General features: G+C 44.0%; 1 protein-coding gene across 1 annotated transcript in view; it reads left to right on the forward strand.

Annotated features, from left to right (window-relative positions):
* The window catches only part of LOC142198684 (scavenger receptor cysteine-rich type 1 protein M130-like), an 86,737-nt gene that overhangs the window by 24,362 nt on the left and 39,828 nt on the right, over positions 1-22,547 (forward strand). Inside the window, exons 14-19 of the mRNA XM_075269712.1 lie at positions 85-202; positions 2,600-3,160; positions 3,906-4,226; positions 4,304-4,624; positions 5,574-5,900; positions 6,159-6,473. Coding sequence (XP_075125813.1) covers positions 85-202; positions 2,600-3,160; positions 3,906-4,226; positions 4,304-4,624; positions 5,574-5,900; positions 6,159-6,473 — 1,963 coding nt within the window. The remainder of the gene's footprint in view (positions 1-84; positions 203-2,599; positions 3,161-3,905; positions 4,227-4,303; positions 4,625-5,573; positions 5,901-6,158; positions 6,474-22,547) is intronic.

Genomic DNA, 22,547 nt, shown 5'->3' on the forward strand with positions numbered 1-22,547 from the left:
TGTTGCCCCCCCCCCCCCCAATGATATATGTTATTAATACCAAAAAAGTTAAATACTCTTTTAACCCCTTCCTTTCACGCTCAGCGTATAGTTAATGTTCAACGCTGTAATGCCATGGACACAGGAGCTGTTTCTGTGGCATTACTTCAGGTCTCACAACATCCGGGAGTCCGGGAGCAAGATCACCCCCCTGTTATTCCTTGTATCCCCCACGATAAGATTGTGGGGTCCAAAGGGTTGCCAGGAAGCCAAGCAAAGACCTCCTGACTGCCTATGCCCATTACACATACGAATGGGCGATGTTCTGCAGGACCTACACTGGGGATTAGAGATCCAAGTTGAAATCCCCTTGTGGGACAGGAAAAAGTAAAAAAAAAAAGTTTAAAAAAAAGTTAAAAATAAAAAAATAAACATTTGAAAAACACATAAAAAAAACAAACATGTTAGGTGTCCCCACTATCCAAAAATAGCATTTATTAAAACAATATACAATGCATTGTGAAAGTATTTGCCCCCTTGAACTTTTCAACCTTTTGCCACATTTCAGGCTTCAAACATAAAGATAGCAAATTTAAATTTTTGGGGGAAGAATCAGCAACAAGTGGGAGACAATTGTGAAGGGGAAGGAAATTTATTGGATATTTTAAACTTTTTTAACAAATAAAAAACTGAAAACTGAGGTGTGCAATATTATTCGCCCCTTTCCTTTCTGTGCAGCAGACTGACTCCAGCAGTTCAGTTCCGATCTCTGAATGATCCAGTGTTGTCCTAAGTGACTGATGATGAGACATAGAATCCCCCGGTGTAACAAGTCTCCGTATAATGCACCTGCTCTGTGATAGGCTCAGGATCTGTATAAAGCGCAGAGAGCATCATGAAGACCAAGGAACACACCAGGCAGCTCCCAGATATTGTTGTAGAGAAGTTTAAAGTCAGATGTGGATGCAAAAAGATTTCCCAAGGAGCCTGTGCAAGCAATCCTATTGTAATGGAAGGAGGATCAGACCGCTGCAAATCTACCAAGACCCGGCCGTCCCTCTAAACAAGGAGAAGACTGATCAGAGATGGAGCCAAGAGGCCCAGGATCACTCTGGAGGACCTGCAGAGATCTACAGCTGAGGTGCAGGGAGAGTCTGTCCATAGGACCACAATCAGTCCCTGTACACTGCACAGAGCTGCCCTTTATGGAAGAGCGGCAAGAAGAAGCCATTACTCACAGATATCTGGTGTAACGTTTGCCACAAGCCCCCGGGGAGACCCCAAACATGTAGAAGAGGGGCTCTGCTCAGAGGGAACCAAAATCCTACTGTATGGCCACAATGCAAAATGAGATGTTTGGGGTAAAAGCAACACAGCCCCCTGATCACTCCCTGATCCCCACTGTCACACATGGTGGGCGCGGCATCAGGGTTTGGGCCTAGGAAGATGGAGCCAAATCCAGGAGCATTCTGGAAGAAAACCTGAGACTGGAGACTGCAAAAGACCTGAGACTGGGACGCAGATTTATCTTCCAACAAGACAATGATCCAAAACATAAAGCAAAATCTACAATGGAACGGTTCCCAAATAATCGTCTCCGGGTGTGAGAACGGCCAAGTCACAGTCCAGACCTGAATCCCATCGAGAATCTGTGGAAAGAGCTGAAGCTGCTGCACAAACGTCTCCATCCAACCTCACTGAGCGCCAGCTGTTCTGCAAGGAAGAAGGGGCGAGACTGATAGAGACAAAGCCCGAGCGACTTGTAATCGCAGCAACAGGGGGCGCTACAAAGTATTAACACAAGGGGGCGCTACAAAGTATTAACACAAGGGGGCTGAGTAACTTTGCACACTCAATTTTTCAGTTTTTATTTGTTATAAAAGTTTAATGTATCCAATAAATTTCCTTCCCCTTCACAATTGTCTCCCACTTGTTGATTCTTCCCCCCAAATTAAAATTTGATCTCTTTATGTTTGAGACCTGAAATGTGGCAAAAGGTTGAAAAGTTCAAGGGGGCGAATACTTTCGCAAGGAAGTGTAACTCACAATGAGCAAAATAATGTATTTTAGTCACTTTGCTTTCTCCATAAAAGAAAATAAAAAGTGATCGGAAGCCGCCAGGTCGTGTATAGCGCAGAGCGAGCACCGTAACAACGAAACACAAAGAATAAGCCCTCACATGGCAATGTGGACAGAAAAATCAAAAAGTTATAGATTATGGAAGGCGGGACGACAAATATGAAAAAAGTCTCCGAGCATTAATGTACAAACTATCTGGGGACCTTAAAGGGTTAAATGGATCATCCACCTTATAAAAATTGATGGCCTATATTGTCCATCAATTTTAGACTGGTGGTGGTCCGACTGGCAGCGCCCCTGCAGATCAGCCGTTTCTTAGAGTTCATTATATGCTGGGAACTGGTCTCTCTCCATATTCTTGATAACAGCGATAGTTGTACCCTGACAAGGCTATGGGGCACCACTGCAGTACCCATAACCACAGCATTCAAGAATACACCATAAAGATGGGGTAGAGGGCCCCAGTCAAAGTTTGCAACAGGACCCACCACTGATGGAGAAGCTTTGGAGATAACATGTTCCTCGTCCTCCTCTCTTTCAGGTTGCTCAGATGGAGTCCTCAGACCTGCAGAGATCATAGTCTCCGTTGATCGCTTTGGCCTTGGCAAAAATTTCCATGAATTGGAGTCTGTCAGAAGATTTGTAGAAGAATTGCAGAATGCCACAAACCACCCGGTGAAGCTGTACTTGTACGACTTCTTAAACTACAAGAACTTCCATGAGCATTTTAACAAGTACCCAGGTCCGGTCAACTTTATCCCACAGAAAGGCAACGTTGCGGAATTTGTGAACTCCATGACGTGGAGGCCGCAGGCCGGCAGCGGTCACAAGTCACACATCCTAATCTTCATTCTCCACAGCTCCTCCCCCTACGTGTATATGATGCCAAAAATACCAAAACTGAAGAGAGTTGGAGTGGAGATATTTGCACTGACAACCAAGATCTCTGATGACTATGAATTGTATGACATCGTGTCCTACCCATCGAAGACCCATTTATATGATGTGCTGGATTATACAAGTATTGATAGAGCCCTATCCGCACTGGCACGATCCGTGTGTCGCAGCATCGAGCTGAAGGAAAGACATGCCAAGAAGGCCCGTAAGTCTCCCGAAGAGCACTTAACCCTTAACACTAGATCCCAGGAGATATCAGTCCTGGTGGCATCCTCCATTGTTCTCCTTGTTAGAGAGTAAGACATAGAAGGTTCCCGCTGGTTCCTGTGTCATTCAGGGACCATTGGCAGAATGATCCTAGGACTCCTCTCTCTGCAGTGTCCCAATAGGATCATCACTACTGAAGACTTCTTGAGTATTTTGTGGTGGTTCTACACTTAGATGTACTAGATCTACAGGACTATAACTGGACTACACCAATGTGGCTGGAAGAGGTAGATGGTACATCCTTCCACCTTAGATCGTTCTAGGAACTAGGAGGAGACAGTCCCCTTCTTCCCAGCTCGGGATGTGTCCACCATAAGCCCAATTTTGCCCAACTATCATCGTTTTAGCATTCCTCCACTGGGATGCTGCATATCCACCACAAACACTGGGGTGGGGTATCTGTGGAGGGGGGAACCGGCACATGATCTAACCAGTATAAACCTGGCCTCCCTCTTCATGGGCCCCTCAGCAGCCATATCTTCTGTCTAGATGATATATAGGCCCTTGTTCATTGTGTTGAGGAAGAGAAGTGACAACCATTTGAGGCACATTATTATCTCCTTGATTGTCACTTCTGCTTACCGTTTATTACCCGTGGTGCTATGATAAGTATACCTACTGCCCCGTCCATTGTATGTGTAGTGGCCTATGACGTGATTGCTGATCCTTCTGCTCTTCGTCAGTCTTGTCTCAGGTACGGTTGGTGGACGGTGGTGATCGTTGCCGGGGAAGAGTGGAGCTTCTCTACAATAATACCTGGGGCTGGCTTAGTGATAAGCACTGGGACAGACATGGAGCGGATGTCATCTGCAGGCAGCTGGGGTGTGGACCTTCTCTGGAGGCTTTGAAAGGAGATGCATTCGGGTTTGCGTCTGGGAATGTCTTGGATCAGGTGGACTGTACTGGAAATGAGCGTGATGTTTCAGAGTGTTTATTGGGAACATGGACGGAACCAGACCCAACAAGACCTCAACATAATGCAGGGGTCAGCTGCTTGTCTTCTGGTGAGTCTTCTAAGTTCCTATTATTGAGGTTCTACCTTCTTTTTACTAACATGGCTTCCTTGCTCCTTACCACACAGGTGTCGGCAAGGTTCGCCTGGTCGATGGCTCTGGATCTTGTGATGGGATAGTGGAGGTTTCTGTCAATAACTCGTGGAATAGATTCTGTCTCTGGAACTTCAATGTGCAAGAAGCTTCGGTTGTATGCAGAGAGATGGGCTGTGGACCACTTGTACAGGTCCAGGAAAATGTGGCTGTAAAAGCTGCACCAAGGTGGAGGATGGTGGAGGAAACACATTGTTCTGGGGCAGAGTCTCAGATATCTGAATGTAGCCTGAGCATCTGGAGCTCACAGCCATGCCTTTACAATGTCCAGGCAAAAATTGTTTGTTCTCCAACAGGTGCGACCACCACAGAACTTGTACATGTGAAGGGTATTAGAAAGTGTTTGTTGTCATATGTATGTTTGTAAAGTAGGCATGTCTACACCACCATCACTACACCACCAGTTGTGATCCTCCACAACTCAGCTCCATCATTAATGTCTTATTCTGTAGAGCACATAGAAGACATGTGTATGTCACCGCCAGGCCCTTCACAGCTCAGTTCCAAGACTCATAGATTATTTCATAGAGATCATAGTAGACATGTCCACAATACCAGCTGATCCTCCTCAGCTAAGCTCTATTGCTAAAGTCGTCTTGTGCAGGGCTCACAGTTAACATGTCCACACCACCCACTGGTTCTCTACAGATCAGATTCACCAATAATGTCTTCTTCTGCAGGTCTCAGAGCTTATCCACTGCACATCTCCACCAATGTCCTGTGTATTTCATAGCAAACATGTTCCCACCATAGCGGATCCACCACAGTTCAGTTTCACCACTTATGTCTAGACATGTCCACACCACCAGTTCAGGTTCACCATTGATGTTTTCTTATACATGTAGAGTACATAGAAGATATTTTCACACAGCAACTTGTCCTCCGTAGATCAGTTCCACCATTGTTGTCTTTTCCTGCGTATCATATGATAGACATGCCTATACCACCAGTGGGTCCTCCATAGTTTAGGTTCACCACCGATGTGTTGTTTTGTAAAGTTCATGGTAGACCTGTCCATATTACCAGCTGGCCCTCCAGAGTTCAGCTCCACCTCTAATGCCTTCTCCTGTATACCTCATCGTAGATAAGATGACTTATAAGTCAACGCCATAAGAGTTTATCTTCCACAGCTATGCTCCACCACCAATGTCTGCTCTTATAGACCTCATAGTAGATATGCCATGACTTCCATCTGGCCTTCCACTTCTCGGTTCCACTTCTCCTTTCTGCTTATGTCTTGTGTAGCTATATCCAAGGTGGCATTGATTGGGGGAAACAGCGTGTGCTCCGGAAAAGTGAAGGTTCTCCAGGATAAGACATGGAACGTGGTGCCAACCCATGAATGGGACGTTGAGGAGGAGGCAGTGCTATGTAGACAGCTAGGCTGTGGCCTTGCTATTGAGCGCGCTCTTGTCAAAGAAATACCAAGATTTGGAATCAAAGATGCCAAAACCAACCTACGCAATATCTACTGTTCCGGCCATGAAACAAGTCTGTCTGGTTGTAGCTCTGTCTTGTCCAAAGGACACAGTTGTGATTCTGGAGAAGCCGAGGTCCTGTGTTCACAAATAGGTAAGAAGATCCAAATCAAACAGAGGACAAATGTCAAGGTCCAAAGTCTGAGGCTGCACTACTGAGAGGTTCTGACTGCGGTCAGGTGCAGTGTTGTAATAGAGACACCATCAACATCAATGTCTCCAATCTGCCATGGTTATAGCGCTGTATATATTATATTCAGTAATGACGGGCACCAGTGGGCAGTGCCAGTAGTGTACACTCCATGTAACGGGTCTGTATCCTCCTATATCATGTCTACGTCTTCTCTTGCAGGGATATCTGAGGTGAGACTTGTTGGTGGGCACTCCTCATGTTCAGGACGGGTAGAGGTCTTCTACAACCAGGCCTGGGGCACCGTGTGTGATAACACCTGGGATCTCTCTGATGCCAGTGTAGTGTGCAGACAGGTTGGCTGTGGTCCTGCGGTGCGGGCCCCTGGTGCAGCGTATTTCAACCCCGGGTCTGGATCAATATGGCTGGAAAAACTGTTCTGTAACGGAACCGAGTCATCGATATCTCAGTGCGGAGGAGTCATATCCAAAAACAGTCTCTGTAACCACTCACAGGATGCGGGTGTGATCTGTACAGGTGAGCGTGGAGTCACCATCATAGAGTGCCCCGATATATCATACAGAGGATCCCCGTGTAATATCATACATGTAATACAGATACTCCACATGTAATATCACACATGTAATACAGACACTCCCCATGTATTATCACACATGTAATACAGACTCTCCACATGTAATATCACACATGTAATACAGACACTCCACATGTAATATCACACATGTAATATAGACCCTACCCATGTAATATCATACATGTAATACAGACACTCCACATGTAATACAGACCCTACCCATGTAATATCACACATGTAATACAGACACTCCCCATGTATTATCACACATGTAATACAGACTCTCCACATGTAATATCACACATGTAATACAGACTCTCCACATGTAATATCACACATGTAATACAGACCCTACCCATGTAATATCACACATGTAATACAGACACTCCCCATGTAATATCACACATGTAATACAGACACTCCCCATGTAATATCATGCATGTAATACAGACACTCCACATGTAATATCACACAGGTAATACAGACACTCCACATGTAATATCACACATATAATACAGACACTCCCCATGTAATATCACACATGTAATACAGACCCTACCCATGTAATATCATACATGTAATACAGACACTCCCCATGTATTATTACACATGTAATACAGACACTCCCCATGTAATATCATGCATGTAATACAGACACTCCACATGTAATATCACACAGGTAATACAGACACTCCACATGTAATATCACACATGTAATACAGACACTCCCCATGTATTATTACACATGTAATACAGACACTCCCCATGTAATATCATGCATGTAATACAGACACTCCACATGTAATATCACACAGGTAATACAGACACTCCCCATGTAATATCACACATGTAATACATATGATATTGTAGATCACACAAATATTACATGCTGTGAAGTGTCTCCTCCCATGAGCAGTACATGGGGTCACATACTTTTCAGTATCTCTCTGTGTCCTGTGTGTCCCCTGACATGAGCGGTACACGGGGTCACATACTTCTCGGTGTCACTTGTTGCGTCTCTTATTCTGTTGCTATTAGAGCAGATAATAATGAACGTTATACTTTACAGATAAGGAAACACTGTAGCTGATGTCATGTGACCGGCTGACGTGTGATGTCACCGCGCTGCCGCCTCCTCCTCCTGATGTCTTTCCTATCATTTCTTCAGTCACTCTTGTGTCTCCCCCACCACATGGGGGCGCTCACTAGAAACAACAAGTCATGATAATTAATAAGATGTCGTGTAATCAACGATTAAAGAGGAAACACCAGGAATAGTTGTCATAGTCACATAGTAATTGTGGTAGAGAAGTTCTCCATCTTCCTGAGCTCTTTATATTTTTGTTGTGTTGCCTCCATCTTTCTTTCTGCCCCTTCCATCTTCCTCCCCCTCTAGCTTTCTACTTCCTTCATCTCCATCTTTCTTCCTTCTTCCACATCATCTCCCTTCTTCCTCCATCTTCCTTCTTCCTCCATCTTCCTTCTTCCTCCATCTCCCTTCTTCCTCCATCTCCCTTCTTCCTCCATCTTCCTCCATCTCCCTTCTTCCTCCATCTTCCTTCCTCCTCCATCTTCCTTCTTCCTCCATCTCCCTTCTTCCTCCATCTTCCTTCCTCCTCCATCTTCCTTCCTCCTCCATCTCCCATCCTCATCCATCTTCCTTCTCCTTCCATCTTCCTCAATGAATATGATGCTCCGAGTCTGTTTCTTATTGCACAACCTTGATCCTTGCAGTATAGCTTACTTTAGGGGAAGCAGAGCTCATATCTAGCTGTAAATACAGGTCATCACCCATCAGTAACAAGATGGACAGATCCTGCGTAGAGATGAGTGAGTATATTCCATCGAATACCTCCCCTGCATAGTTATTGATGTAAAAAAGTGTCAGGGAAGGTTGGAGGGGCATCGAATTTTTACTGCGTTTACCACGTGGTATTCGAGGTGGTACACCAATAACTATGCAGGGGAAGTATTCGATCAAATACTACTCGCTCATCTCTATTCCTGCGAGCTCCCAGTGTCTGCTTCCAGTGGTGACCAGATCCAGGAGTAAGTGGTTAGTCTAATGGACGAGTCTCGTGACATAAGCAGTACATGGGGGTCACATACTTTTCAGTATCGCTTTGTGTCCTGTTTGCCTTCTCCCATAACTCCTCCTTATATAGTTCCCTCATGACAGTGTGGTGGCCCAGAACACTGGTATCTTCATACGCCATACCTCCCCTGGAACTACCACATAGGAGACTTATTCCTTCAGCCTATCACTACTAGTAACCATACAGGCCTATACAGGTCACCTATCACTACTTGTAACCATACAGGCCTATACAGGTCACCTATCACTACTAGTAAACATACAGGCCTATACAGGACACCTATCACTACTAGTAACCATACAGGACTATACAGGACACCTATCACTACTAGTAACCATACAGACCTATACAGGTCACCTATCACTACTAGTAACCATACAGGCCTATACAGGTCACCTATCACTACTAGTAACCATACAGACCTATACAGGTCACCTATCACTACTAGTAACCATACAGGCCTATACAGGTCACCTATCACTACTAGTAACCATACAGGCCTATACAGGACACCTATCACTACTAGTAACCATACAGGCCTATACAGGTCACCTATCACTACTAGTAACCATACAGACCTATACAGGTCACCTATCACTACTAGTAACCATACAGTAACCATACAGTAACCATACAGGACTACTAGTAACCATACAGGCCTATACAGGACACCTATCACTACTAGTAACCATACAGACCTATACAGGTCACCTATCACTACTAGTAACCATACAGGCCTATACAGGTCACCTATCACTACTAGTAACCATACAGGCCTATACAGGTCACCTATCACTACTAGTAACCATACAGGCCTATACAGGTCACCTATCACTACTAGTAACCATACAGGCCTATACAGGACACCTATCACTACTAGTAACCATACAGACCTATACAGGACACCTATCACTACTAGTAACCATACAGACCTATACAGGTCACCTATCACTACTAGTAACCATACAGACCTATACAGGTCACCTATCACTACTAGTAACCATACAGGCCTATACAGGTCACCTATCACTACTAGTAACCATACAGGCCTATACAGGTCACCTATCACTACTAGTAACCATACAGGCCTATACAGGTCACCTATCACTACTAGTAACCATACAGGCCTATACAGGTCACCTATCACTACTAGTAACCATACAGTAACCATACAGTAACCATACAGGACTACTAGTAACCATACAGGCCTATACAGGTCACCTATCACTACTAGTAACCATACAGGCCTATACAGGTCACCTATCACTACTAGTAACCATACAGGCCTATACAGGTCACCTATCACTACTAGTAACCATACAGGTCTATACAGGTCACCTATCACTACTAGTAACCATACAGGCCTATACAGGTCACCTATCACTACTAGTAACCATACAGGCCTATACAGGTCACCTATCACTACTAGTAACCATACAGGCCTATACAGGTCACCTATCACTACTAGTAACCATACAGGCCTATACAGGTCACCTATCACTACTAGTAACCATACAGGCCTATACAGGTCACCTATCACTACTAGTAACCATACAGGCCTATACCGGTCACCTATCACTACTAGTAACCATACAGGCCTATACAGGTCACCTATCACTACTAGTAACCATACAGGCCTATACAGGTCACCTATCACTACTAGTAACCATACAGGCCTATACAGGACACCTATCACTACTAGTAACCATACAGGCCTATACAGGTCACCTATCACTACTAGTAACCATACAGGCCTATACAGGACACCTATCACTACTAGTAACCCTACAGGCCTATACAGGACACCTATCACTACTAGTAACCCTACAGGCCTATACAGGTCACCTATCACTACTAGTAACCATACAGGCCTATACAGGACACCTATCACTACTAGTAACCCTACAGGCCTATACAGGTCACCTATCACTACTAGTAACCATACAGGCCTATACCGGTCACCTATCACTACTAGTAACCATACAGACCTATACAGGACACCTATCACTACTAGTAACCCTACAGGCCTATACAGGTCACCTATCACTACTAGTAACCATACAGACCTATACAGGTCACCTATCACTACTAGTAACCATACAGACCTATACAGGTCACCTATCACTACTAGTAACCATACAGGCCTATACAGGTCACCTATCACTACTAGTAACCATACAGGTCACCTATCACTACTTGTAACCATACAGGCCTATACAGGTCACCTATCACTACTAGTAAACATACAGGCCTATACAGGACACCTATCACTACTAGTAACCATACAGGACTATACAGGACACCTATCACTACTAGTAACCATACAGACCTATACAGGTCACCTATCACTACTAGTAACCATACAGGCCTATACAGGTCACCTATCACTACTAGTAACCATACAGACCTATACAGGTCACCTATCACTACTAGTAACCATACAGGCCTATACAGGTCACCTATCACTACTAGTAACCATACAGGCCTATACAGGACACCTATCACTACTAGTAACCATACAGGCCTATACAGGTCACCTATCACTACTAGTAACCATACAGACCTATACAGGTCACCTATCACTACTAGTAACCATACAGGCCTATACAGGTCACCTATCACTACTAGTAACCATACAGGCCTATACAGGTCACCTATCACTACTAGTAACCATACAGGCCTATACAGGTCACCTATCACTACTAGTAACCATACAGGCCTATACAGGACACCTATCACTACTAGTAACCATACAGACCTATACAGGACACCTATCACTACTAGTAACCATACAGACCTATACAGGTCACCTATCACTACTAGTAACCATACAGACCTATACAGGTCACCTATCACTACTAGTAACCATACAGGCCTATACAGGTCACCTATCACTACTAGTAACCATACAGGCCTATACAGGTCACCTATCACTACTAGTAACCATACAGGCCTATACAGGTCACCTATCACTACTAGTAACCATACAGGCCTATACAGGTCACCTATCACTACTAGTAACCATACAGGCCTATACAGGACACCTATCACTACTAGTAACCCTACAGGCCTATACAGGTCACCTATCACTACTAGTAACCATACAGTAACCATACAGTAACCATACAGGACTACTAGTAACCATACAGGCCTATACAGGACACCTATCACTACTAGTAACCATACAGGCCTATACAGGTCACCTATCACTACTAGTAACCATACAGGTCTATACAGGTCACCTATCACTACTAGTAACCATACAGGCCTATACAGGTCACCTATCACTACTAGTAACCATACAGTAACCATACAGTAACCATACAGGACTACTAGTAACCATACAGGCCTATACAGGACACCTATCACTACTAGTAACCATACAGGCCTATACAGGTCACCTATCACTACTAGTAACCATACAGGTCTATACAGGTCACCTATCACTACTAGTAACCATACAGGCCTATACAGGTCACCTATCACTACTAGTAACCATACAGTAACCATACAGTAACCATACAGGACTACTAGTAACCATACAGGCCTATACAGGTCACCTATCACTACTAGTAACCATACAGGTCTATACAGGTCACCTATCACTACTAGTAACCATACAGGCCTATACAGGTCACCTATCACTACTAGTAACCATACAGGCCTATACAGGTCACCTATCACTACTAGTAACCATACAGGCCTATACAGGTCACCTATCACTACTAGTAACCATACAGGCCTATACAGGTCACCTATCACTACTAGTAACCATACAGGCCTATACAGGTCACCTATCACTACTAGTAACCATACAGGCCTATACCGGTCACCTATCACTACTAGTAACCATACAGGCCTATACAGGTCACCTATCACTACTAGTAACCATACAGGCCTATACAGGACACCTATCACTACTAGTAACCCTACAGGCCTATACAGGTCACCTATCACTACTAGTAACCATACAGGCCTATACCGGTCACCTATCACTACTAGTAACCATACAGACCTATACAGGACACCTATCACTACTAGTAACCCTACAGGCCTATACAGGTCACCTATCACTACTAGTAACCATACAGACCTATACAGGTCACCTATCACTACTAGTAACCATACAGGCCTATACAGGACACCTATCACTACTAGTAACCATACAGACCTATACAGGACACCTATCACTACTAGTAACCATACAGGCCTATACAGGTCACCTATCACTACTAGTAACCATACAGGCCTATACAGGTCACCTATCACTACTAGTAACCATACAGACCTATACAGGTCACCTATCACTACTAGTAACCATACAGGCCTATACAGGTCACCTATCACTACTAGTAACCATACAGGCCTATACAGGTCACCTATCACTACTAGTAACCATACAGTAACCATACAGTAACCATACAGGACTACTAGTAACCATACAGGCCTATACAGGACACCTATCACTACTAGTAACCATACAGGCCTATACAGGTCACCTATCACTACTAGTAACCATACAGACCTATACAGGTCACCTATCACTACTAGTAACCCTACAGGCCTATACAGGTCACCTATCACTACTAGTAACCATACAGGCCTATACAGGACACCTATCACTACTAGTAACCATACAGGACTATACAGGTCACCTATCACTACTAGTAACCATACAGGCCTATACAGGTCACCTATCACTACTAGTAACCATACAGGCCTATACAGGACACCTATCACTACTAGTAACCATACAGGCCTATACAGGTCACCTATCACTACTAGTAACCATACAGGCCTATACAGGACACCTATCACTACTAGTAACCATACAGGCCTATACAGGTCACCTATCACTACTAGTAACCCTACAGGCCTATACAGGTCACCTATCACTACTAGTAACCATACAGACCTATACAGGTCACCTATCACTACTAGTAACCATACAGGCCTATACAGGTCACCTATCACTACTAGTAACCATACAGGCCTATACAGGACACCTATCACTACTAGTAACTGTTAAATCTCATAATTTGCTGAACTTAGAGTGTGAGTGGAGAAGGTCATGGAGTAGCATTTGTGTCCAGCATGTCATCCTTGACAGATGAAGGGGCTAGTGGAATGTTGGGTGGAGGTAGAAGAAGTCTCGTTACTAACAACAATACGTCAGTGTAGCCAAACTTAGGGCTATGGTCAAACAAGGAACGATCCGGAGTACATGGAAGGATCATACCTACACCTTTCCTTATGGGGAAAAAACTTGGATGAGGGTAAAGCATCCTCAGCCTTTATAAGCAGGCTTTGGTAACATGGAGGTAGAGCACTAACTCCACCTTCATACCAGCTCTCACTCTCTTCATATTGACACTTGTTATTTGTCATGCATATTCTATGTTCTTTTAACTTTGTTTAATTTTTGGACTGTAACCTATCTATTTGTTTGAATTAAACCTTCGTTTGCTGTTTTAACCACAAATTGGATTGGACTCCAGCTGCTTCTTGGTATCACCGAAGTACACCTCTTGTCTCATCAGTCAAGTGGTGTGGGACGTTATTTAACAGTAACCCTACAGGCCTATACAGGTCACCTATCACTACTAGTAACCATACAGGCCTATACCGGTCACCTATCACTACTAGTAACCATACAGACCTATACAGGACACCTATCACTACTAGTAACCATACAGGCCTATACTGGTCACCTATCACTACTAGTAACCATACAGGCCTATACAGGTCACCTATCACTACTAGTAACCATACAGACCTATACAGGACACCTATCACTACTAGTAACCCTACAGACCTATACAGGTCACCTATCACTACTAGTAACCATACAGGCCTATACAGGTCACCTATCACTACTAGTAACCATACAGGCCTATACAGGTCACCTATCACTACTAGTAACCATACAGGCCTATACAGGTCACCTATCACTACTAGTAACCATACAGGCCTATACAGGACACCTATCACTACTAGTAACCATACAGGCCTATACAGGTCACCTATCACTACTAGTAACCATACAGGCCTATACAGGTCACCTATCACTACTAGCAACCATACAGGCCTATACAGGTCACCTATCACTACTAGTAACCATACAGGCCTATACAGGACACCTATCACTACTAGTAACCATACAGGCCTATACAGGTCACCTATCACTACTAGTAACCATACAGGTCTATACAGGTCACCTATCACTACTAGTAACCATACAGGCCTATACAGGTCACCTATCACTACTAGTAACCATACAGGCCTATACAGGTCACCTATCACTACTAGTAACCATACAGGCCTATACAGGTCACCTATCACTACTAGTAACCATACAGGCCTATACAGGACACCTATCACTACTAGTAACCATACAGGCCTATACCGGTCACCTATCACTACTAGTAACCATACAGACCTATACAGGTCACCTATCACTACTAGTAACCATACAGGCCTATACTGGTCACCTATCACTACTAGTAACCATACAGGCCTATACCGGTCACCTATCACTACTAGTAACCCTACAGGCCTATACAGGTCACCTATCACTACTAGTAACCATACAGGCCTATACAGGTCACCTATCACTACTAGTAACCATACAGGCCTATACAGGTCACCTATCACTACTAGTAACCATACAGGCCTATACAGGACACCTATCACTACTAGTAACCATACAGGCCTATACAGGTCACCTATCACTACTAGTAACCATACAGTAACCATACAGTAACCATACAGGACTACTAGTAACCATACAGGCCTATACAGGACACCTATCACTACTAGTAACCATACAGGCCTATACAGGTCACCTATCACTACTAGTAACCATACAGGCCTATACAGGTCACCTATCACTACTAGTAACCATACAGACCTATACAGGTCACCTATCACTACTAGTAACCATACAGGCCTATACAGGTCACCTATCACTACTAGTAACCATACAGGCCTATACAGGTCACCTATCACTACTAGTAACCATACAGGCCTATACAGGTCACCTATCACTACTAGTAACCATACAGGCCTATACAGGTCACCTATCACTACTAGTAACCATACAGGCCTATACAGGTCACCTATCACTACTAGTAACCATACAGGCCTATACAGGTCACCTATCACTACTAGTAACCATACAGGCCTATACAGGTCACCTATCACTACTAGTAACCATACAGACCTATACAGGACACCTATCACTACTAGTAACCCTACAGGCCTATACAGGTCACCTATCACTACTAGTAACCATACAGGCCTATACAGGTCACCTATCACTACTAGTAACCATACAGGCCTATACAGGTCACCTATCACTACTAGTAACCATACAGGCCTATACAGGACACCTATCACTACTAGTAACCCTACAGGCCTATACAGGTCACCTATCACTACTAGTAACCATACAGGCCTATACCGGTCACCTATCACTACTAGTAACCATACAGACCTATACAGGACACCTATCACTACTAGTAACCCTACAGGCCTATACAGGTCACCTATCACTACTAGTAACCATACAGGCCTATACAGGTCACCTATCACTACTAGTAACCATACAGACCTATACAGGTCACCTATCACTACTAGTAACCCTACAGGCCTATACAGGTCACCTATCACTACTAGTAACCATACAGGCCTATACAGGTCACCTATCACTACTAGTAACCATACAGGCCTATACAGGTCACCTATCACTACTAGTAACCATACAGGCCTATACAGGACACCTATCACTACTAGTAACCATACAGGCCTATACAGGTCACCTATCACTACTAGTAACCATACAGGCCTATACAGGTCACCTATCACTACTAGTAACCATACAGGCCTATACAGGTCACCTATCACTACTAGTAACCATACAGGCCTATACAGGACACCTATCACTACTAGTAACCATACAGGCCTATACAGGTCACCTATCACTACTAGTAACCATACAGGCCTATACCGGTCACCTATCACTACTAGTAACCATACAGACCTATACAGGACACCTATCACTACTAGTAACCCTACAGGCCTATACAGGTCACCTATCACTACTAGTAACCATACAGACCTATACAGGTCACCTATCACTACTAGTAACCATACAGGCCTATACAGGTCACCTATCACTACTAGTAACCATACAGGCCTATACAGGTCACCTATCACTACTAGTAACCATACAGGCCTATACAGGTCACCTATCACTACTAGTAACCATACAGGCCTATACAGGACACCTATCACTACTAGTAACCATACAGGCCTATACAGGCCACCTATCACTACTAGTAACCATACAGGCCTATACAGGTCACCTATCACTACTAGTAACCATACAGGCCTATACAGGTCACCTATCACTACTAGTAACCATACAGGCCTATACAGGACACCTATCACTACTAGTAACCATACAGGCCTATACAGGACACCTATCACTACTAGTAACCATACAGGCCTATACAGGTCACCTATCACTACTAGTAACCATACAGGCCTATACAGGTCACCTATCACTACTAGTAACCATACAGGCCTATACAGGACACCTATCACTACTAGTAACCATACAGGCCTATACCGGTCACCTATCACTACTAGTAACCATACAGACCTATACAGGTCACCTATCACTACTAGTAACCATACAGGCCTATACTGGTCACCTATCACTACTAGTAACCATACAGGCCTATACCGGTCACCTATCACTACTAGTAACCCTACAGGCCTATACAGGTCACCTATCACTACTAGTAACCATACAGGCCTATACAGGTCACCTATCACTACTAGTAACCATACAGGCCTATACAGGTCACCTATCACTACTAGTAACCATACAGGCCTATACAGGACACCTATCACTACTAGTAACCATACAGGCCTATACCGGTCACCTATCACTACTAGTAACCATACAGGCCTATACCGGTCACCTATCACTACTAGTAACCATACAGACCTATACAGGTCACCTATCACTACTAGTAACCATACAGGCCTATACTGGTCACCTATCACTACTAGTAACCATACAGGCCTATACCGGTCACCTATCACTACTAGTAACCATACAGGCCTATACAGGTCACCTATCACTACTAGTAACCATACAGGCCTATACAGGACACCTATCACTACTAGTAACCATACAGGCCTATACAGGTCACCTATCACTACTAGTAACCATACAGGCCTATACAGGACACCTATCACTACTAGTAACCATACAGGCCTATACAGGACACCTATCACTACTAGTAACCATACAGACCTATACAGGTCACCTATCACTACTAGTAACCATACAGGCCTATACTGGTCACCTATCACTACTAGTAACCATACAGGCCTATACCGGTCACCTATCACTACTAGTAACCATACAGGCCTATACAGGTCACCTATCACTACTAGTAACCATACAGGCCTATACAGGACACCTATCACTACTAGTAACCATACAGGCCTATACAGGTCACCTATCACTACTAGTAACCATACAGGCCTATACAGGACACCTATCACTACTAGTAACCATACAGGCCTATACAGGACACCTATCACTACTAGTAACCATACAGGCCTATACAGGTCACCTATCACTACTAGTAACCATACAGGCCTATACAGGTCACCTATCACTACTAGTAACCATACAGACCTATACAGGTCACCTATCACTACTAGTAACCATACAGGCCTATACAGGTCACCTATCACTACTAGTAACCATACAGGCCTATACAGGTCACCTATCACTACTAGTAACCATACAGGCCTATACAGGTCACCTATCACTACTAGTAACCATACAGGACCTATACAGGTCACCTATCACTACTAGTAACCATACAGACCTATACAGGTCACCTATCACTACTAGTAACCATACAGGCCTATACAGGTCACCTATCACTACTAGTAACCATACAGGCCTATACAGGTCACCTATCACTACTAGTAACCATACAGGCCTATACAGGTCACCTATCACTACTAGTAACCATACAGGCCTATACAGGTCACCTATCACTACTAGTAACCATACAGACCTATACAGGACACCTATCACTACTAGTAACCATACAGGCCTATACAGGTCACCTATCACTACTAGTAACCATACAGGCCTATACAGGACACCTATCACTACTAGTAACCATACAGGCCTATACAGGACACCTATCACTACTAGTAACCATACAGGCCTATACAGGTCACCTATCACTACTAGTAACCATACAGACCTATACAGGACACCTATCACTACTAGTAACCATACAGGCCTATACAGGTCACCTATCACTACTAGTAACCATACAGGCCTATACAGGACACCTATCACTACTAGTAACCCTACAGGCCTATACAGGTCACCTATCACTACTAGTAACCATACAGGCCTATACCGGTCACCTATCACTACTAGTAACCATACAGACCTATACAGGACACCTATCACTACTAGTAACCATACAGGCCTATACAGGTCACCTATCACTACTAGTAACCATACAGGCCTATACAGGACACCTATCACTACTAGTAACCATACAGGCCTATACAGGACACCTATCACTACTAGTAACCATACAGGCCTATACAGGTCACCTATCACTACTAGTAACCATACAGACCTATACAGGACACCTATCACTACTAGTAACCATACAGGCCTATACAGGTCACCTATCACTACTAGTAACCATACAGGCCTATACAGGTCACCTATCACTACTAGTAACCATACAGGCCTATACAGGACACCTATCACTACTAGTAACCCTACAGGCCTATACAGGTCACCTATCACTACTAGTAACCATACAGGCCTATACAGGTCACCTATCACTACTAGTAACCATACAGACCTATACAGGACACCTATCACTACTAGTAACCCTACAGGCCTATACAGGTCACCTATCACTACTAGTAACCATACAGGCCTATACCGGTCACCTATCACTACTAGTAACCATACAGACCTATACAGGTCACCTATCACTACTAGTAACCCTACAGGCCTATACAGGTCACCTATCACTACTAGTAACCATACAGGCCTATACAGGTCACCTATCACTACTAGTAACCATACAGGCCTATACAGGTCACCTATCACTACTAGTAACCATACAGGCCTATACAGGTCACCTATCACTACTAGTAACCATACAGGCCTATACAGGTCACCTATCACTACTAGTAACCATACAGGCCTATACAGGACACCTATCACTACTAGTAACCATACAGGCCTATACAGGTCACCTATCACTACTAGTAACCATACAGGCCTATACAGGTCACCTATCACTACTAGTAACCATACAGGCCTATACAGGTCACCTATCACTACTAGTAACCATACAGGCCTATACAGGACACCTATCACTACTAGTAACCATACAGGCCTATACAGGTCACCTATCACTACTAGTAACCATACAGGCCTATACAGGTCACCTATCACTACTAGTAACCATACAGGACTATACAGGTCACCTATCACTACTAGTAACCATACAGGCCTATACCGGTCACCTATCACTACTAGTAACCATACAGGACTATACAGGTCACCTATCACTACTAGTAACCATACAGGCCTATACAGGTCACCTATCACTACTAGTAACCATACAGGCCTATACAGGTCACCTATCACTACTAGTAACCATACAGGCCTATACAGGTCACCTATCACTACTAGTAACCATACAGGCCTATACAGGACACCTATCACTACTAGTAACCATACAGGCCTATACAGGTCACCTATCACTACTAGTAACCATACAGGCCTATACAGGTCACCTATCACTACTAGTAACCATACAGGCCTATACAGGTCACCTATCACTACTAGTAACCATACAGGCCTATACAGGTCACCTATCACTACTAGTAACCATACAGGCCTATACAGGTCACCTATCACTACTAGTAACCATACAGGCCTATACAGGACACCTATCACTACTAGTAACCCTACAGGCCTATACAGGTCACCTATCACTACTAGTAACCATACAGGCCTATACCGGTCACCTATCACTACTAGTAACCATACAGACCTATACAGGACACCTATCACTACTAGTAACCCTACAGGCCTATACAGGTCACCTATCACTACTAGTAACCATACAGGCCTATACAGGACACCTATCACTACTAGTAACCATACAGGCCTATACAGGTCACCTATCACTACTAGTAACCATACAGGCCTATACAGGTCACCTATCACTACTAGTAACCATACAGGCCTATACAGGTCACCTATCACTACTAGTAACCATACAGACCTATACAGGTCACCTATCACTACTAGTAACCCTACAGGCCTATACAGGACACCTATCACTACTAGTAACCATACAGGCCTATACAGGACACCTATCACTACTAGTAACCCTACAGGCCTATACAGGTCACCTATCACTACTAGTAACCATACAGACCTATACAGGTCACCTATCACTACTAGTAACCATACAGGCCTATACAGGACACCTATCACTACTAGTAACCATACAGGCCTATACAGGTCACCTATCACTACTAGTAACCATACAGGCCTATACAGGTCACCTATCACTACTAGTAACCATACAGGCCTATACAGGACACCTATCACTACTAGTAACCATACAGGCCTATACAGGACACCTATCACTACTAGTAACCATACAGGCCTATACAGGTCACCTATCACTACTAGTAACCATACAGGCCTATACAGGACACCTATCACTACTAGTAACCATACAGGCCTATACAGGTCACCTATCACTACTAGTAACCATACAGGCCTATACAGGACACCTATCACTACTAGTAACCATACAGGCCTATACAGGACACCTATCACTACTAGTAACCATACAGGCCTATACAGGACACCTATCACTACTAGTAACCATACAGGCCTATACAGGACACCTATCACTACTAGTAACCATACAGGACTATACAGGTCACCTATCACTACTAGTAACCATACAGGCCTATACAGGTCACCTATCACTACTAGTAACCATACAGGCCTATACAGGTCACCTATCACTACTAGTAACCATACAGGCCTATACAGGTCACCTATCACTACTAGTAACCATACAGGCCTATACAGGTCACCTATCACTACTAGTAACCATACAGGCCTATACAGGTCACCTATCACTACTAGTAACCATACAGACCTATACAGGTCACCTATCACTACTAGTAACCATACAGGCCTATACAGGTCACCTATCACTACTAGTAACCATACAGGCCTATACAGGTCACCTATCACTACTAGTAACCATACAGGCCTATACAGGTCACCTATCACTACTAGTAACCATACAGGCCTATACAGGACACCTATCACTACTAGTAACCATACAGGCCTATACAGGTCACCTATCACTACTAGTAACCATACAGGCCTATACAGGTCACCTATCACTACTAGTAACCATACAGGCCTATACAGGACACCTATCACTACTAGTAACCATACAGGCCTATACCGGTCACCTATCACTACTAGTAACCATACAGACCTATACAGGACACCTATCACTACTAGTAACCATACAGGCCTATACAGGTCACCTATCACTACTAGTAACCATACAGGCCTATACAGGACACCTATCACTACTAGTAACCATACAGGCCTATACAGGTCACCTATCACTACTAGTAACCATACAGGCCTATACAGGTCACCTATCACTACTAGTAACCATACAGGCCTATACAGGTCACCTATCACTACTAGTAACCATACAGGCCTATACAGGACACCTATCACTACTAGTAACCATACAGGCCTATACAGGTCACCTATCACTACTAGTA

Source organism: Leptodactylus fuscus, chromosome 3 (assembly GCF_031893055.1).
Source record: "Leptodactylus fuscus isolate aLepFus1 chromosome 3, aLepFus1.hap2, whole genome shotgun sequence".
Lineage (NCBI taxonomy): Eukaryota > Metazoa > Chordata > Amphibia > Anura > Leptodactylidae > Leptodactylus > Leptodactylus fuscus.